General features: G+C 44.3%; 2 protein-coding genes and 1 long non-coding RNA gene across 4 annotated transcripts; 1 reads left to right on the top strand and 2 right to left on the bottom strand.

Annotated features, from left to right (window-relative positions):
* The first annotated feature begins 36 nt into the window (after positions 1-36).
* Positions 37-6,285, top strand: e2f5 (E2F transcription factor 5). 2 transcript variants are annotated; one of them, XM_084708078.1, is made up of 9 exons: positions 37-364; positions 1,498-1,607; positions 1,901-2,066; positions 2,433-2,537; positions 2,955-3,291; positions 3,551-3,627; positions 3,688-3,787; positions 4,836-4,874; positions 5,053-6,285. In XM_084708078.1, the coding sequence occupies exons 1-9, from the start codon at positions 233-235 to the stop codon at positions 5,160-5,162; spliced, it is 1,176 nt and encodes a 391-aa protein (XP_084564204.1). In that variant the 5' UTR covers positions 37-232; the 3' UTR covers positions 5,163-6,285. The 2 variants fall into 2 exon arrangements, with proteins under 2 accessions (XP_084564204.1, XP_084564203.1); XM_084708077.1 differs by having other exon boundaries at positions 3,551-3,787.
* A 1,362-nt stretch (positions 6,286-7,647) lies between these two features.
* ackr4a (atypical chemokine receptor 4a) lies at positions 7,648-9,874 on the bottom strand. The gene is made up of 2 exons (XM_084708079.1): positions 9,586-9,874; positions 7,648-8,992 (listed from the first exon to the last, which is right to left on the bottom strand). Exon 2 carries the CDS (start codon positions 8,975-8,977, stop codon positions 7,859-7,861), a length of 1,119 nt encoding a protein of 372 aa, XP_084564205.1. The 5' UTR covers positions 8,978-8,992; positions 9,586-9,874; the 3' UTR covers positions 7,648-7,858.
* A 637-nt stretch (positions 9,875-10,511) lies between these two features.
* On the bottom strand, positions 10,512-14,389 carry LOC146271908 (uncharacterized). The gene is made up of 5 exons (XR_014767175.1): positions 14,211-14,389; positions 13,694-13,810; positions 12,004-13,263; positions 11,487-11,603; positions 10,512-11,054 (listed from the first exon to the last, which is right to left on the bottom strand). It is a non-coding gene; the product is annotated as an uncharacterized LOC146271908 (long non-coding RNA).
* Between the last annotated feature and the right edge of the window lie 438 nt (positions 14,390-14,827).

Below are 14,827 nucleotides of genomic sequence, written 5' to 3'. Positions count from 1 at the left end.
GGATGTGACTAGGGGTAGAGGTGGAGTTAAGGAGGTGTCGTTGCCTTGACAACTGTAACCTAACGTAATATCCGTTCATTTAAACACCCCTCAAACCGATTTGCTGTCTTCCTGAGGTAAATTAGGTGAATTTACAACTCATCGTGAATCAAAGTCGTTGTCTTACAGATAAGTAATACTGCTATCAAAGTTTTCTGTGGAAGAAACATTTCTTACACTGGAGCTCGAGACAATGGCTGAGTCTGTGCGCTCGAGTCAGTCGAACGGGGGATCTAGTCGCCACGAGAAAAGTTTGGGTCTCCTTACCATCAAGTTTGTGACACTGCTACAAGAGGCAAAGGACGGCGTACTTGATCTCAAAGTGGTTAGTTATGAACTTTAGTTGGAACACAGCAATTATTTGTATTGGTCAAGCTTCGTTTGTAAATTGTCTGTTTTCCTTGCTGTTCAGTCAGCAAACGTGAACAAAGGACAGCTAGCCCCTTTCACCATCGTGCCACCAGTGTCAAGTCAGGTGCATTGGTTATATTCATTCAGGTAGACTACCGCAGGCAACGCGAACTGATAAGACTTTTTAGACACGTACTGTACTAGCTAGATACCTTGGTTGGGTTGAGAAACAAGTGCTTTGTTTCTCGGCTTAAAGTCAGTTTGTAATCGTTGTGACAGTCACGTTTTATCAACATCATTAAATTCCCCACGCAGCTTAGTAAAAAGCTAGCCAATTTCCCCTTATTCATCAATCAGTGATTAAAATAAAATTTGAAAAACGGCATAACGTAATACAATTGTGAAAGTGGTCCATTCAGACTCTCAAGTCATTCCTGTTTTTTCTTTTCATTTCCCCACTCACGTTTATGGGACACCTGCGCATACCCCCTTCACGCCCTCATCCCCTCCCCCTCTCCCTCTGTTCACTTCATCTCAACTGTTTCGTTACCTTTGCTCCAAAATCTCTTTACGGGATTTCCCGTCTGATTTATGAAATAAGAAACCATTTGTGTTTAATACTGCTGGGTATTTAGTCCCAGGTATTGTTGCAGTACTATGGCTTTTACTTGTAGTGTGACCATTGCTACTAATACCTTAAGCACTTACTCAGTATTCACTAAGATGCCAAGTCTTACTCTTTCATTTCCTCCTTTCAATTCACTGTAATGATAAGGAGTTTTCCCTCCTTCCTTGCGCGCCAAAGCAAGCTAATGTTTACTCAGCAAGGCTCCTTTCCCTTCCCCCTCACCCCCCTCCCTTCTTGTAATTGTTAGTAGTTTCTGTGTGTGGAGTGCATTTGGTTTGTTTGTAAAGCTTGATTTTGTAAGAGTCTTGAATTAATTAAGTGCCTTTCCCTCTGCTCATGCTTGAGTGCTTTCTCCTTCACTAGAATGTCCCTAGTAATGCCTGCCAAAATGCCAGCATCTTTGTGAACAATTCCATGGTTGGAAGTTGTAAGCACAACCTACAAAATGTCTCTTTTTTTCCCCCCATCTTAATCCACAGGCTGCTGACAGTCTGGCAGTGCGGCAGAAGAGGAGGATCTATGACATCACAAACGTGCTGGAAGGGGTGGGGCTTATCGAGAAGAAAACCAAGAACATCATCCAGTGGAGGTTAGCGAGAGGTGGACGTTGTTCTAAACAAGCCACACATGCATGGAAGAAAGATGTGTGACGCCGTGTTTGTGTCTTTACATTTGCATTTAGTCATTTAGCAGACGCTCTTATCCAGAGCGACTTACAGTAAGTACAGGAACGTTCCCCCCCAAGGCAAGTAGGGTGAAGTGCCTTGCCCAAGGACACAACGTCATTTGGCATGGCAGGGAATCGATCCGGCAACCTTCTGATTACTAGCCCGACTCCCTCACCGCTCAGCCATCTGACTCCCTTTGTCTTTGGCTTTTCAGGGGGGAGAACCTGGGCTGTCAGACTCAGGAGGTTCTGGACCAGGTGGAGATGCTGAAGGCTCAGATATCTGAACTGGAGAGAAAAGAGATGGAACTGGACAGTCAGAAGGCCTGGCTGGAGCAGAGCATCACACACATGAATGAGGACAGCGTTGTCAGTCGATATCTTTTTCTCCTAAAAACGATTTGATACTACTTATTTACTCCCATTTCCTTTCCACTTCAGCTTTCAAGGCCATATCTGTTTCCCTTCCTGACACACGTGAGCACTAGTCTCTGTGACTGTCTTAAGCAGTCATGAGATTTCCCTGACATCAGTTGAAAGAAATGCATTTCTCAGTCATCTATTGTTTGCTCTTTGAACAGAGGAAGGTTTCTTATAGGTGTACTGTGTCTGTGCAGTGGTGTGGTTTTCATCTCCTGCAAGTGTAAGCCACTTGATCTTGTTTTTCCAGTTATTCATGATTGTTCGTGTACAGTTTTTCCCCCTTCCCTTGAAGCCCCTCTTTATTCCTTAACCCTACATACATATAAGTACGTTTCACATGAGGATGTGTGTGATGCCTTCGTCGGAGACACTCTCCTGGCTGTGGTGGCGCCCTCTGGGACTCAACTGGAGGTACCAATGCCCGAGACGGTAACTTTGAATATTCTTTCTCCCCTCACATTCTTTCTCCACACATTATTTTTTTTTTTTACAATATTAGATGAGGCCTTGTCATAAAAGTGGGATGATTTAAATGCATGTTAGAGCTTGGTCTCATGTAATGTCTTGTGTGGAGAGACTTTGCTTTCATCCAACATGGCCTGCAGCCTGTCGTGTGCTGTTTGACCCATTTCCATAGTCTCCTCTCTGGTCCTGTCTCATTCTCATACAGTATGTTCGAATCAAACTGAAAAACGTTATTCTCCACACAGATGGACAGTCATGGCATGCCCCGCACATGTACATACACATCCCTGAACATCCTAAAATTACATAACATCGTCTTATTTTTATATTGTCAAAAAATAAAGTCTGGATCTTCACCACCATTCCCCCGTCTCCATCCAGGGCCAGAAGGGCCAGAAGAAATATCAGGTGAACCTGCGGAGCCAGTCGGCTCCCATCAAGGTGATGCTCATTAACAGGGAGCATGAATCCTCCAAGCCTGTGGTCTTCTCTGTGCCTCCTCTCGAGGACCTGTCCTCCATGCCCACCCCCCCCACCACCCCTGCCAGCCTCCAGACCTTCCCCATGCTCTCAGCCCAGGCCCAGGGCCAGCCCCATACCCCGTCCTCCAGTCCCTCTGGAATGCATGACGTGGGTCACGCCGTCAGCCACAAGATGGCGCCGCTGGGGCGCCAGGAGGACCTGACGCCCTCCTCCACCCCTCCTGACATGCATATGGGTACGGAAATGAGCCAGAGCTCCAGATATGTGGGCAGGATACAGCGGTTCCGATTTCAATTTTTCTTGTGGTATATTCGCTTCACTTCAGCAGTTTAGGCCATCTTCTGGAAAGAAAAATCAGTTCAAGCCTAAAGGCAAAAAAAAAAAAGTCAATGCCATTTAAATGTATTCCTAAAAGACTCATCGATTAGGCTTCTGGAAAGCTTTGAACATATCTTTTATGTGTTTACCAGACGGGCTGTGTTGTATTCTTGCAGAGTGCCACGCCCAGACTGAGCCAGAGCTGAGCATGCAGCTGCCAGAGTTGGGCTCGGCTCTGGACCCCCAGCAGCAGGTGAATGTGTCGGGCCAGGAGCTGCAGTCTCTGCTGGACGTGGGCAGCCCCCAGCAGCAGGTGAATGTGTCGGGCCAGGAGCTGCAGTCTCTGCTGGACGTGGGCAGCTTGCTGAAGCTCCACCCCGGGACTGGGGATCAGATGAAGGACGAGAGAGAGGGTGAGTCTGGGGGGACGAGAGAGAGGGAGGGTGAGTCTGGGGGGACGAGAGAGAGAGGGTGAGTCTGGGGGGACGAGAGAGAGAGAGAGGGTGAGTCTGGGGGGACGAGAGAGAGAGAGGGTGAGTCTGGGGGGACGAGAGAGAGAGAGGGTGAGTCTGGGGGGACGAGAGAGAGAGGGTGAGTCTGGGGGGACGAGAGAGAGGGTGAGTCTGGGGGGACGAGAGAGAGAGGGTGAGTCTGGGGGGACGAGAGAGAGGGTGAGTCTGGGGGGACGAGAGAGAGAGGGTGAGTCTGGGGGGACGAGAGAAAGGGTGAGTCTGGGGGGACGAGAGAGAGAGGGTGAGTCTGGGGGGACGAGAGAGAGGGTGAGTCTGGGGGGACGAGAGAGAGGGTGAGTCTGGGGGGACGAGAGAGAGGGTGAGTCTGGGGGGACGAGAGAGAGAGGGTGAGTCTGGGGGGACGAGAGAGAGAGAGGGTGAGTCTGGGGGGACGAGAGAGAGAGAGGGTGAGTCTGGGGGGACGAGAGAGAGAGAGGGTGAGTCTGGGGGGACGAGAGAGAGAGAGAGGGTGAGTCTGGGGGGACGAGAGAGAGAGGGTGAGTCTGGGGGGGCGAGAGAGAGAGAGGGTGAGTCTGGGGGGACGAGAGAGAGAGGGTGAGTCTGGGGGGACGAGAGAGAGAGAGGGTGAGTCTGGGGGGACGAGAGAGAGAGGGTGAGTCTGGGGGGACGAGAGAGAGAGGGTGAGTCTGGGGGGACGAGAGAGAGAGGGTGAGTCTGGGGGGACGAGAGAGAGAGGGTGAGTCTGGGGGGACTAGGAGTGGTGGAAGAGGTAGATGGGGAAGGGTGATTGGGGGAGCAACAGAGTGAAGGTTGAGGTTGGCTGTTACGGTGAAATTCTGAATATTTGGTATTTCTCTTATTGTTATATTGTTTTATTGTTAAACCGTATACATGACAATAAATATCTTGAAATGTATGTGTGCTTGAGACACAGTGTTTGTGCCTGTATGTGCTATATTACCCTGTGACATTTCCTCGTCCCTCACAGGAGTTGCTGACCTGATAGATGAGCTGATGTCCTCAGATGGTGAGACTGAATTTTAAAGTGTTACAAAGAAAATCCATAATGAGGTTGGAAACTTTGCAGCCTGACCTGTGTCCCCCTCCTCCTCCCCCTCCTCCTCCTCCTCCTCCTCCCCCTCCTCCTCCTCCTCCTCCTCCCCCTCCTCCTCCTCCCCCTCCTCCTCCTCCCCCTCCCCCTCCAGTGTTCCCCCTGCTGCGGCTGTCCCCAAGCACGGCCGGGGACTACAACTTCAACCTGGACGACAACGAAGGAGTCTGCGACCTGTTTGACGTTCAGATTCTCAATTACTGAATTGACCCATGTCCAAGAATAAGGCTTGCATTACCAGCCTCAGGTTCACTGCCTATTCCTGTATTAACGGTTGCACTCTTTCATCCCTTCCCTGTTTTTTTTTTTTTTTCCTCCCGCACAAACATGGGCGTTGTTTCATTTCTCGATTCCAACTGCCATATTATGACAGAATAAAGAGAATAAGAGGGGATTTAAGTACAAATCAATAATGATATATTTAACACATATACCATAGGATATAGATGCATGGAAAAACTGCTAATTCAGTTTTTGGGACAGCTTGGGATGTTAACAATAATGAAACCGTATTTAGGTTCCATGTAAGGGAAGAAGTCTGCAGCGCTGTAGAAAAGGAGTAGACATCCTTATATGTTGACCTCAATTTCTTCAGTTTTGTATCCAACAGGGGTGTAGTGTGCTTCGAAGGTCTGCAGGGTTTTCTAACCCAGAATCCCTTCCTTCAGTGTTCTCTGTACTTGTTATTAACCATTTTCTAGATGCTTAACAGATTTATAAGACCCAGATATAAACATTTGTTTACTGAGAAGGACACCATCTTAATGTCTAAGCGAATCCATGCATGTCTCTTTATACAGTTACAGAGTATAATCTGATAACAGGCAGTATATCCCATCACTATCTAGATTGGTGCTGTAGATTGCATGAGTTCACATGATGTTGGTTTTGTTAGTAACCATAATATGTTGAATTGCTGCAAACCTAATATGATCGTTACTGTTTAATTATTATTTCTAAATGACTGTGACACTGCCACATCATAGGCTAAAGTGATTTTTCCTAATAAGTATTTAAAGTTATATATTTGGATAGATATTATTTTATTTTGTACTTAATTTATAAGGAAATTATTCCTTTTTCTAGTTTTGTTAACTTGAAGAATGCCAGTCAACTGCCTTATTGTGATGATTCAATCAGCCTTTAGAAAATTATTGTCTTTATGTTCATAGACAAATTGGAAGTGCCATATCTAGCACTTTTGAATGTTATGTTATTTTTTCTAATCAAAATAACTTTTTGTTTTGTTATATTTGCACATTTTTGGACCAAAGTTTTTATAATAAACATTAAACTGCTGTGAACTGTTAAATCATGGGGCTTCTCAACTTTAATCACCCACATAATTACTTTCTTTGACCATTTAAAAAACTAAATACAAACAATACAGGGTGTTCAAAGAAACCCCAGATTGTGGAAAGTTGTGTGTGTGTTGCACATGTGTTATTTGTTTGGGGGGGAGAACAGATGGATGGTATTGGTAGGAGTTCCCATATGTGAAAACACATGGGGTAGCAAAGCATCAACAGTCCCTCTTTGAATTTACAAAAAAGGAAATATTGATGACAGAATGGCATGAATATCCCACATTTTTTGCAAGCTCAAATGCCAACCAGTGCAGCATTTATTCAATCTTTCCTGAAGGAAATGAATGATTGCAGCCTCAATTTTCCTTCCACATCCTGTCTGGCAAGGTTTTTTTGGCAGGGACATCGGCAGATCCTACAAACACTTACCTGAAACTCACCACAGAAGTCCCATTGTTTTTTTCACAAGGGCATTGTAAGTAAAGACACGAAGTATACTACACTGTACACTCCAAGGTAATCTTTTTTTCAAAGTGGAAGGACAGAAACACGCGTTTACCTCATCCTGGGAGCGGCTCGTTATCTGTTCCTGGAGGGTTGATGCTTGCTTCCTGCTTATTGTCACGCGGAAGAATGATGTGGAGTAAATGTGGGGTTCAGATGTCCTGAGGAATTTAGGTCACAATAAGCAACTGTTCACATAAAAAAAGAGTGAATTCCGTCATGCCTGGCAACTTGGCGGGTTCTACAATCCTACCAAATTACCCAGCTGTTTATAAACCGACGGTATTTGATACGGTATTGTTAATTTGTGGGTGAAAAACACCCTTTATCTTTTTCAGCATGGGGAAGAATCCTACATTTAGTCAGTTAGGACACGCTCTTATCCAAAGCGACGATCCTTAACCCTAACAAGGGTGAGTGCTACATTTGAGACCATGCAACAACAAACAGCAACTTCCTAGAACTGTCTAATTGCAGCACTATTTACTTGGTTGCTTGGGAAAAAAGAGAAGATTGTGCTACTTTGTTAACTATACCCTTATCTAAAGGCCTTGATGTAAGACTACGACTGAAACAGTGTGCTTGAACTAACTTAATTTGCTTAGCCTACAACTACTTTTGGAGATGTGGGGAAAAAGTATCATTTTGAAATCCTCTACAATTGCAATGCAGATGTGTTGACATTTAATAGGCAAATATGTAAACATTTGCCGGAAATCTAGACTGACCACATTTCTGGAAACGACTGGCTTCGGATAGCTAATGCCAGCCCAGATAATAGCTTTGTTTACAAATACTGTACCTTATTATCTGTTTTTCATGTAGTTCCACAATGGGAAAAATGCTTTGTTGTATTTAGACATACTTTTTATTGGCTTCCATATACATTTACAATATTTTCACTAAATATGTTGATATGTGACTAACTCTAATAACTAACAATGTTGATAATAATGTAAATACATGTCAACATTTCAACAACCTTTCAAGCACAGCTATTATAGGTAGTAGGTAACCCTACCTAATTTGAATACAAAAAAAGTATTTCAACCCATGTCTGACAGTAATAGTTTAGTAGCAGTAAGTCATTCATATTGAGAAAGTGCTTGTTTTCTGAGAGGCTGAATGAGAGTTGAAGGACATCTCCACCGCCTGCTCTTCCCTCTGACCTGCCTCTCTTCTCCTTCTCCTCCTTTTCTCTCCAACCATCTTGGCAACTTTCAGCACGTGTTGACGGAAAGAGGACCCTACCAAAGCATAAAGCACTGGGTTTAAACAACAATGTATCAGAGCCAAACTCTCTGTGAGTTGAGCCGCACGATCCAAAGCCTTGCTCGTCCCACAGTGGGTCACCAGCGTGTAGACTGAGTCCATAGCACGGTACACCTTCACTGTATTGTAAGGCAACTGGGTAACCACAAAAACTCCCACCACCAATAGCATCACCCGCACAGCTTTCCACTTCCTGCCCCTGCTCTGCTCAGGGAGACCCCGTAGTGCTTGCCCCACATGATAGTAGCAGTATACCATGACCAGGAGAGGCAGCAGGAAGCTAAGGAGGACCTCCACCACCTCCAGGCAAGCCTTGAGTTCTTGAGCCATGATGTAGGGGTACACGGTCAGACATATCCTCCTGCTGGTGGACTCTTTCACTGTGGAGAAGATCAATTCAGGCAGGCCTAAGAGCAGGGCCACGGCCCACACCGCCACACACACTTTCCCGCTGTGACGCCGTTGGAGAGCCCTTCCCAGGACTCCTTGCTGTCTACCCTGAGCTCGACCCAGGGCTAAGTAGCGGTCGAGGCTAATACAGGCTAGCAGCAGCATGCAGAAGGTGAAGTTGACCGTGTAAGAGGCTGAGACGATCTTACAGAGAGCCACGCCCAGCTCCCAGCCCTGCACAGCATTGGCGGCCCAGAACGGAAGGGTGAAGAGCAGGAAGAGGTCGGCCATTGCGAGGTGGGTGAGGTATACGTCCGTCATGGTCTTCAGGCGTTTGCGGTAGGCGTAGACGACCACTACCAAGGTGTTGCCAGCCAGCCCCACCACCAGGCACAAGACGTAGACCACAGGCAAGAAGATCCGGGCAAAGAAGCGCACGTCACTCTTCTCGCATACGGTGTGGTAGTCCTCGTAGCTGTAGTTGTCATGGTAAAATAGGCTCATGTTGTCATGGTACTCGTAGTCTTCTCCCTCGGAAAGATCCATTTTGATTGGATGATTCTGTTAAGACAAGCAGGAAGTAGGTGCAAGTTGGTAGTAATTAACCCATTTTGATCTAATTTAATTCGAGTGAGCTTTTTTTCTGTGCAATGTGTCACCAGTAAAGCTGCAAATAGAAGACTATATTAATTTAACCCTTTTAAAGTTTTTTTCCAAACTTCCAGAAAGGAAGCGTGAGGACCAACAAAACAAACACATTCCTTGGGTCCAGATGGAGACGGCACTCTGTCAAAATCCGACACCTACCCAAGCTCAGGTCTTTGTGTTAGATTCTTGCTCATTTACAGAAGTCTGTTTACTAGGTAAGCAAACTCTGAACTGAATTAGCTGAACAACATCACATAGGATTTGAAAATGCAATTTATAGATGTAAACACAAAAGAAGTGTTGAATAAACTAATGGAAAGCATGGTGAAGCCTTTTAGTTAAACTTTATAGTTTTATAATTACTTTCTGGCTGTACTGAATTTTGCAGTAAATAATCAAATATTGTATACATAATACTTTTTATACAGGTTGAGTTTCCTTCACATTTCTGAAGATAATGTATGATAACAATACTCATAATACCTGTAACTGACTGTCTTTCTTACCTTGTGTGCTTTGTTCCTCTGTCTTGGGAAGGTTATAAAATCCCCTGGTTTAGATCCACCGGTCTGGTCTGAATCTACTGATAAGCTTCTGGGAATATGTCACCTCACTGTACTGTTACTCTGACTAAGGGTGGGAGACAGAGAAAGAGAGAGAGGGGGGGGGGGGCAAGAGGAGAGAGAAGAACAAATGAGAGGAGAGTGAGACAGGGAAAGAGATAAAAAAAGAGAGAGAGAGAGAGATAATGTGTGTGTGAGAGAGAGAGAGAGAGAGAAAGAGAGAGAGAGAGAAAGAGAGAGAGAGAGAGAGAGAGAGAGAAAGAGAGAGACGGCCAATAGAAGACACTCCTTACTCTGCTCTTTGGTTTTAGGAATTTTTTGTTAAATGGACTGTGAATAGATTATTCCTTAAACCAAAAGATGAATATGGCGAGACAAAAAGTTGGCAAGATTCATATATTGCATTAAATTGGAGACTAAAATTGTGTCCTTTATGACAGTATATGAAGTAAAATAGATGACAGAGTATTCCTGGTATTTCACTACCATAGAAAAGTAATCAATAGGATCCGGAAAAGTCTATGAACCAGTTTATGATTGGTTTCTTAAATGTGTTTCTCTTGAGTTGTGCTTCCTGATACAGAGCCCAGGGCACCACCCAGTGAAGCCCCAAGCTGATGAACAGCTCTACTGGAACGTTGCTGACAGCTGGAGTTGTAACTTGTTTTCATCAGTGTTCATTATAAGTGTCATCCCTGCTCTCTCTGCAGTGTGTCTATCTCATATGGTAGATGTCTGTTGAATTTCTCACAGCCAATTAAGAGACGCACTTTCTGGAATGAAATTATCTTAGTATATTTTTTGAATAAACACTGACTTCTCAGGCCTGTGAGGTGAGTGATTTCACACAGTTAATATGCACGTTGATGTGTATTTTTGTTGCTGACTTTATTCATTGCTTAACAAGCTATGTTACACCCAAATTATGAATATAATAACAATTGCACGATACATCATAGCTTACTGCTGTCACCCAGTGGTAGAAACAGAAATTACGTGCTGAATCTGGCAACCACAGTAAATCATTTTCTGCCAAAGCTGATCTTCTTCATGATCTTTGTTAAACGCACTCCAAAGTCAGTTTAATACTGCAAGACTCGTGAAAGGGAACACAGCAGTCAAAAACAAGAGGAAACAAATGACGCTTATTAGCAGACGCTTCTAATGAAAGCAAACTACAGGGCACATCAACCTGGGACCTCTTTATCTGCAATCAGTTGCTCTACGACTGACCCAAGATGGCGCATGCTGCTTGTCTAAGGTAAAACATCTTGAGAGGGAAGCTTCAGCTTGAGAGAAGACTTTGGGGCGGGTGGTCCATATAGTTCAGGTGTTCCAGGTGGTCCAAGGGCACCGCCGGATCCCGGACGAGTTCCTGGTCGTTTCTTCTCCTGCCTCTTAGTCCTGGAACTCTGACGAACAGAAAGACGAGACAAACATCCAGTACCTGCTACATGTTCGGTTACCACAATTTACCTTCTCCCGGTGTCTCTCAAGTTAAACCATTTAAAAGTTAAATAGGTTATGGGAAATTTAAGTTCAGCCACTCCTGACATTAATTTAGAAATGATGTCACAATTGAAAGACGAAATATCTGAGTACTAGTCACTTGTAGTCACTTTGGATGTGGATGTGACATGTGGATGTGACATGTGGATGTGACATGTGGATGTGACAAGATGCAGCTTTGGTTGCTACTTTGAACAGCACATTTTTGGAAGAACACAAACTACCAACCCAGTGCAGTCATAACATCATCAGGCACACTAAAGCAGTACAACTAGACAACATGCCTCATATCAGTGCAACCAGACCAGTCCTGCATTCAGGACAACGTGTCTCACCTGCTTGGGGGCTAAAGGGGAACACCCCCCTGGTCTGTGTTGGCATCCTTCTACTTCTGGGAAAGGAGCGTCTGTGACAGCCTCCACTTGATTCCACAGCTCATCAAGGACCTCCTCCTGACATCAGAATAAGACTCGCGTTATAACTTCAAGTGATTCACATAACTCCATAATGTCTCACATGAATCAAGTGTCCTTCTGAGTACAGAATTGAGAGTGAGCACTTCTAGATTGATTTTTTTTGTGTGGACTAAGTGTAGACATTAAGTAAACTCAGCAGATGACTTAGATATCATTTGTACAGCTCAAAAAAGTACATCTTGACTTGAACATAGTTTGTAAGAAGTAGAAAGAGTGGATTCAACACGCTTCATGGAGGTCTTTAAATTTGGGTCATGCTACAAGCACAAAGATATACATCCCAAACTCCAAAACTCAAATTTTGTCAAACTACTGTATGTCATCTAAAAGCCTCTGTGTGACAACACAACTTCTAGATTGAGAGTAAAATTCATACCGTAGTTTTGTTGTCATGGATCCCCTCCTCTGCTAGAGCTGCTCTGTGTGGGGCTTGCAGGGATGTGGAGGTGAGCACACAGACCTGCACACACAGCAGACACAGCAGCACAGTCCACTCCATTGTGATCCAGTGGAGAGCCTGGAAACGGTCTGCACCACTTTATACTCTCACAACTAACCACTTCCAGATGAGAGTAAGAATGCCTTCAATAACATGCACACAAACACGCAATACACGTACACATCTACACACAGTACCATTGACTGGTCAGAAAAAACTGACTTTATTTATTCCACACTGAGTTAATCAACAGGACCATTTTATGGGAACCGAACAACCCTGTTTTGAATTCCACAATAAGAGCAATTGCTCAACTGTTGCTCAACACTGCTTTTGGCAGATATCATCGTAACATTATGATGACATTTTTTGCAGACAATCCAAGCACAATCTCTTCTCCTCCACCTTCTCTGTCCCAAATGTATGAATCAGAGAACTAAAAACTGCCAAGTGGTGGAGCTTATCCAGAACATGCCATGGAAGATCAATCAATGAGATCCGGAAAAGTCTATGTACCAGTCCATAAGAGTTGTGCTTCCTGATACAGAGCCCAGGGCACCACCCAGTGAAGCCCCAAGCTGATAAACAGCTCTACTGGAACTTTGCTGACAGCTGGAGTTGTAACTTGTTTTCATCAGGTAAGTGATTTCACACAGTAAATATGCACGTTGATGTGTATTTTTGTTACTGACTTTATTCAACGTTTAACAAGTTATGCAAGCACTCAAATTATGAATAACAAAATAATTGCATGATACATCACAGCTTACTGCTGTCACCCAGTGGTAGAAACAGAAATTACGTGCTGAATCTGGCAACCACAGTAAATCATTTTCTGCTAAAGCTGATCTTCTTCATGATCTTTGTTAAACGCACTCCAAAGTCAGTTTAATACTGCAAGACTCGTGAAAGGGAACACAGCAGTCAAAAACAACAGGAAAAAAATGACGCTTATTACCAGACGCTTCTAATGAAAGCAAACTACAGGGCACTTCAACCTGGGACTTCTTTATCTGCAATCAGTTGCTCTACGACTGACCCAAGATGGCGCATGCTGCTTGTCTAAGGTGAAATATCGGGAACCTTCCGCCTGAGAGGATCTAAGACGTTGTGGTCGGGTGGTCCAGGACGAAGAGCACTCCCGTATCCCGGACGAGATCTTGGTCGTTTATTTTCCTGCCTCTTAGTCCTGGAACTCTGACGAACAGAAATACGAGACAAACATCCAGTACCTGCTACATGTTCAGTTACCACGATGTACCTTATCCCGGTGTCTCTCAAAGTAAACCATTGAAATTTAAACAGGTGATGGAAAATTAAAGTTCAGCCACTCCTAGCATTAATTTAGAAATGATGTCATAATTGAAAGACGAAATATCTGAGTACTAGTCACTTGTACTCACTTTGGATGTGGATGTGGATGTGGATGTGACATGTGGATGTGACATGTGGATGTGACAAGATGCAGCTTTGGTTGCTACTTTGAACAGCACATTTTTGGAAGAACACAAACTACCAACCCAGTGCAGTCATAACATCATCAGGCACACTAAAGCAGTACAACTAGACAACATGCCTCATATCAGTGCAACCAGACCAGTCCTGCATTCAGGACAACGTGTCTCACCTGGTTGGGGGCTAAAGGGGAACACCCCCCTCGTCTGTGTTGGCATCCTTCTACTTCTGGGAAAGGAGCGTCTGTGACAGCCTCCACTTGATTCCACAGCTCATCAAGGACCTCCTCCTGACATCAGAATAAGACTTGCGTTATAACTTCAAGTGATTCACATAACTCCATAATGTCTCACATGAATCAAGTGTCCTTCTCAGTACAGAATTGAGAGTGAGCACTTCTAGATTGAATTTTTTTTTGTGGACTAAGTGTAGACATTAAGTGAACTCAGCAGATGACTTAGATATCATTTGTACAGCTCAAAAAAGTACATCCTGACTTGAACATAGTTTGTAAGAAGTAGAAAGAGTGGATTCAACACGCTTCATGGAGGTCTTTAAATTTGGGTCATGCTACAAGCACAAAGATATACACCCCAAACTCCTAAATTCAAATTTTGTCAAACTACTGTATGTCATCTAAAAGCCTCTGTGTGACAACACAACTTCTAGATTGAGAGTAAAATTCATACCGTAGTTTTGTTGTCATGGATCCCCTCCTCTGCTAGAGCTGCTCTGTGTGGGGCTTGCAGGGATGTGGAGGTGAGCACACAGACCTGCACACACAGCAGACACAGCAGCACAGTCCACTCCATTGTGATCCAGTGGAGAGCCTGGAAACGGTCTGCACCACTTTATACTCTCACAGCTAACCACTTCCAGATGAGAGTAAGAATGCCTTCAATAACATGCACACAAACACGCAATATACGTACACATCTACACACAGTACCATTGACTGGTCAGAAAAAACTGACTTTATTTATTCCACACTGAGTTAATCAACTGGACTATTTTATGGGAACAAAACAACCCTGTTTTGAATTCCACAATAAGAGCAATTGCTCAACTGTTGCTCAACACTGCTTTTGGCAGATATCATCGTAACATTATGATGACATTTTTTGCAGACAATCCAAGCACAATCTCTTCTCCTCCACCTTCTCTGTCCCAAATGTATGAATCAGAGAACTAAAAACTGCCAAGTGGTGGAGCTTATCCAGAACATGCCATGGAAGATCAATCAATGAGATCCTGAAAAGTCTATGAACCAGTTTATGATTGGTTTCTTGTGTTTCTCTTGAGTTGT

This window comes from Hypomesus nipponensis, chromosome 10 (assembly GCF_054491055.1).
Source record: "Hypomesus nipponensis isolate SF chromosome 10, ASM5449105v1, whole genome shotgun sequence".
Lineage (NCBI taxonomy): Eukaryota > Metazoa > Chordata > Actinopteri > Osmeriformes > Osmeridae > Hypomesus > Hypomesus nipponensis.
This window is presented reverse-complemented; position numbering and strand designations above follow the sequence as displayed.

Bases quoted from the DNA above. Each gene is read 5' to 3' on its own strand.
- e2f5 (XM_084708077.1), top strand. From the start codon at position 233: ATGGCTGAGTCTGTGCGCTCGAGTCAGTCGAACGGGGGATCTAGTCGC. The intron at 365-1,497 runs GTTAGTTATGAA...CTTAATCCACAG, and splicing joins GCGTACTTGATCTCAAAGTG to GCTGCTGACAGTCTGGCAGT. The intron at 3,788-4,835 runs GTGAGTCTGGGG...CGTCCCTCACAG, and splicing joins GATGAAGGACGAGAGAGAGG to GAGTTGCTGACCTGATAGAT.
- ackr4a (XM_084708079.1), bottom strand. From the start codon at position 8,977: ATGGATCTTTCCGAGGGAGAAGACTACGAGTACCATGACAACATGAGC.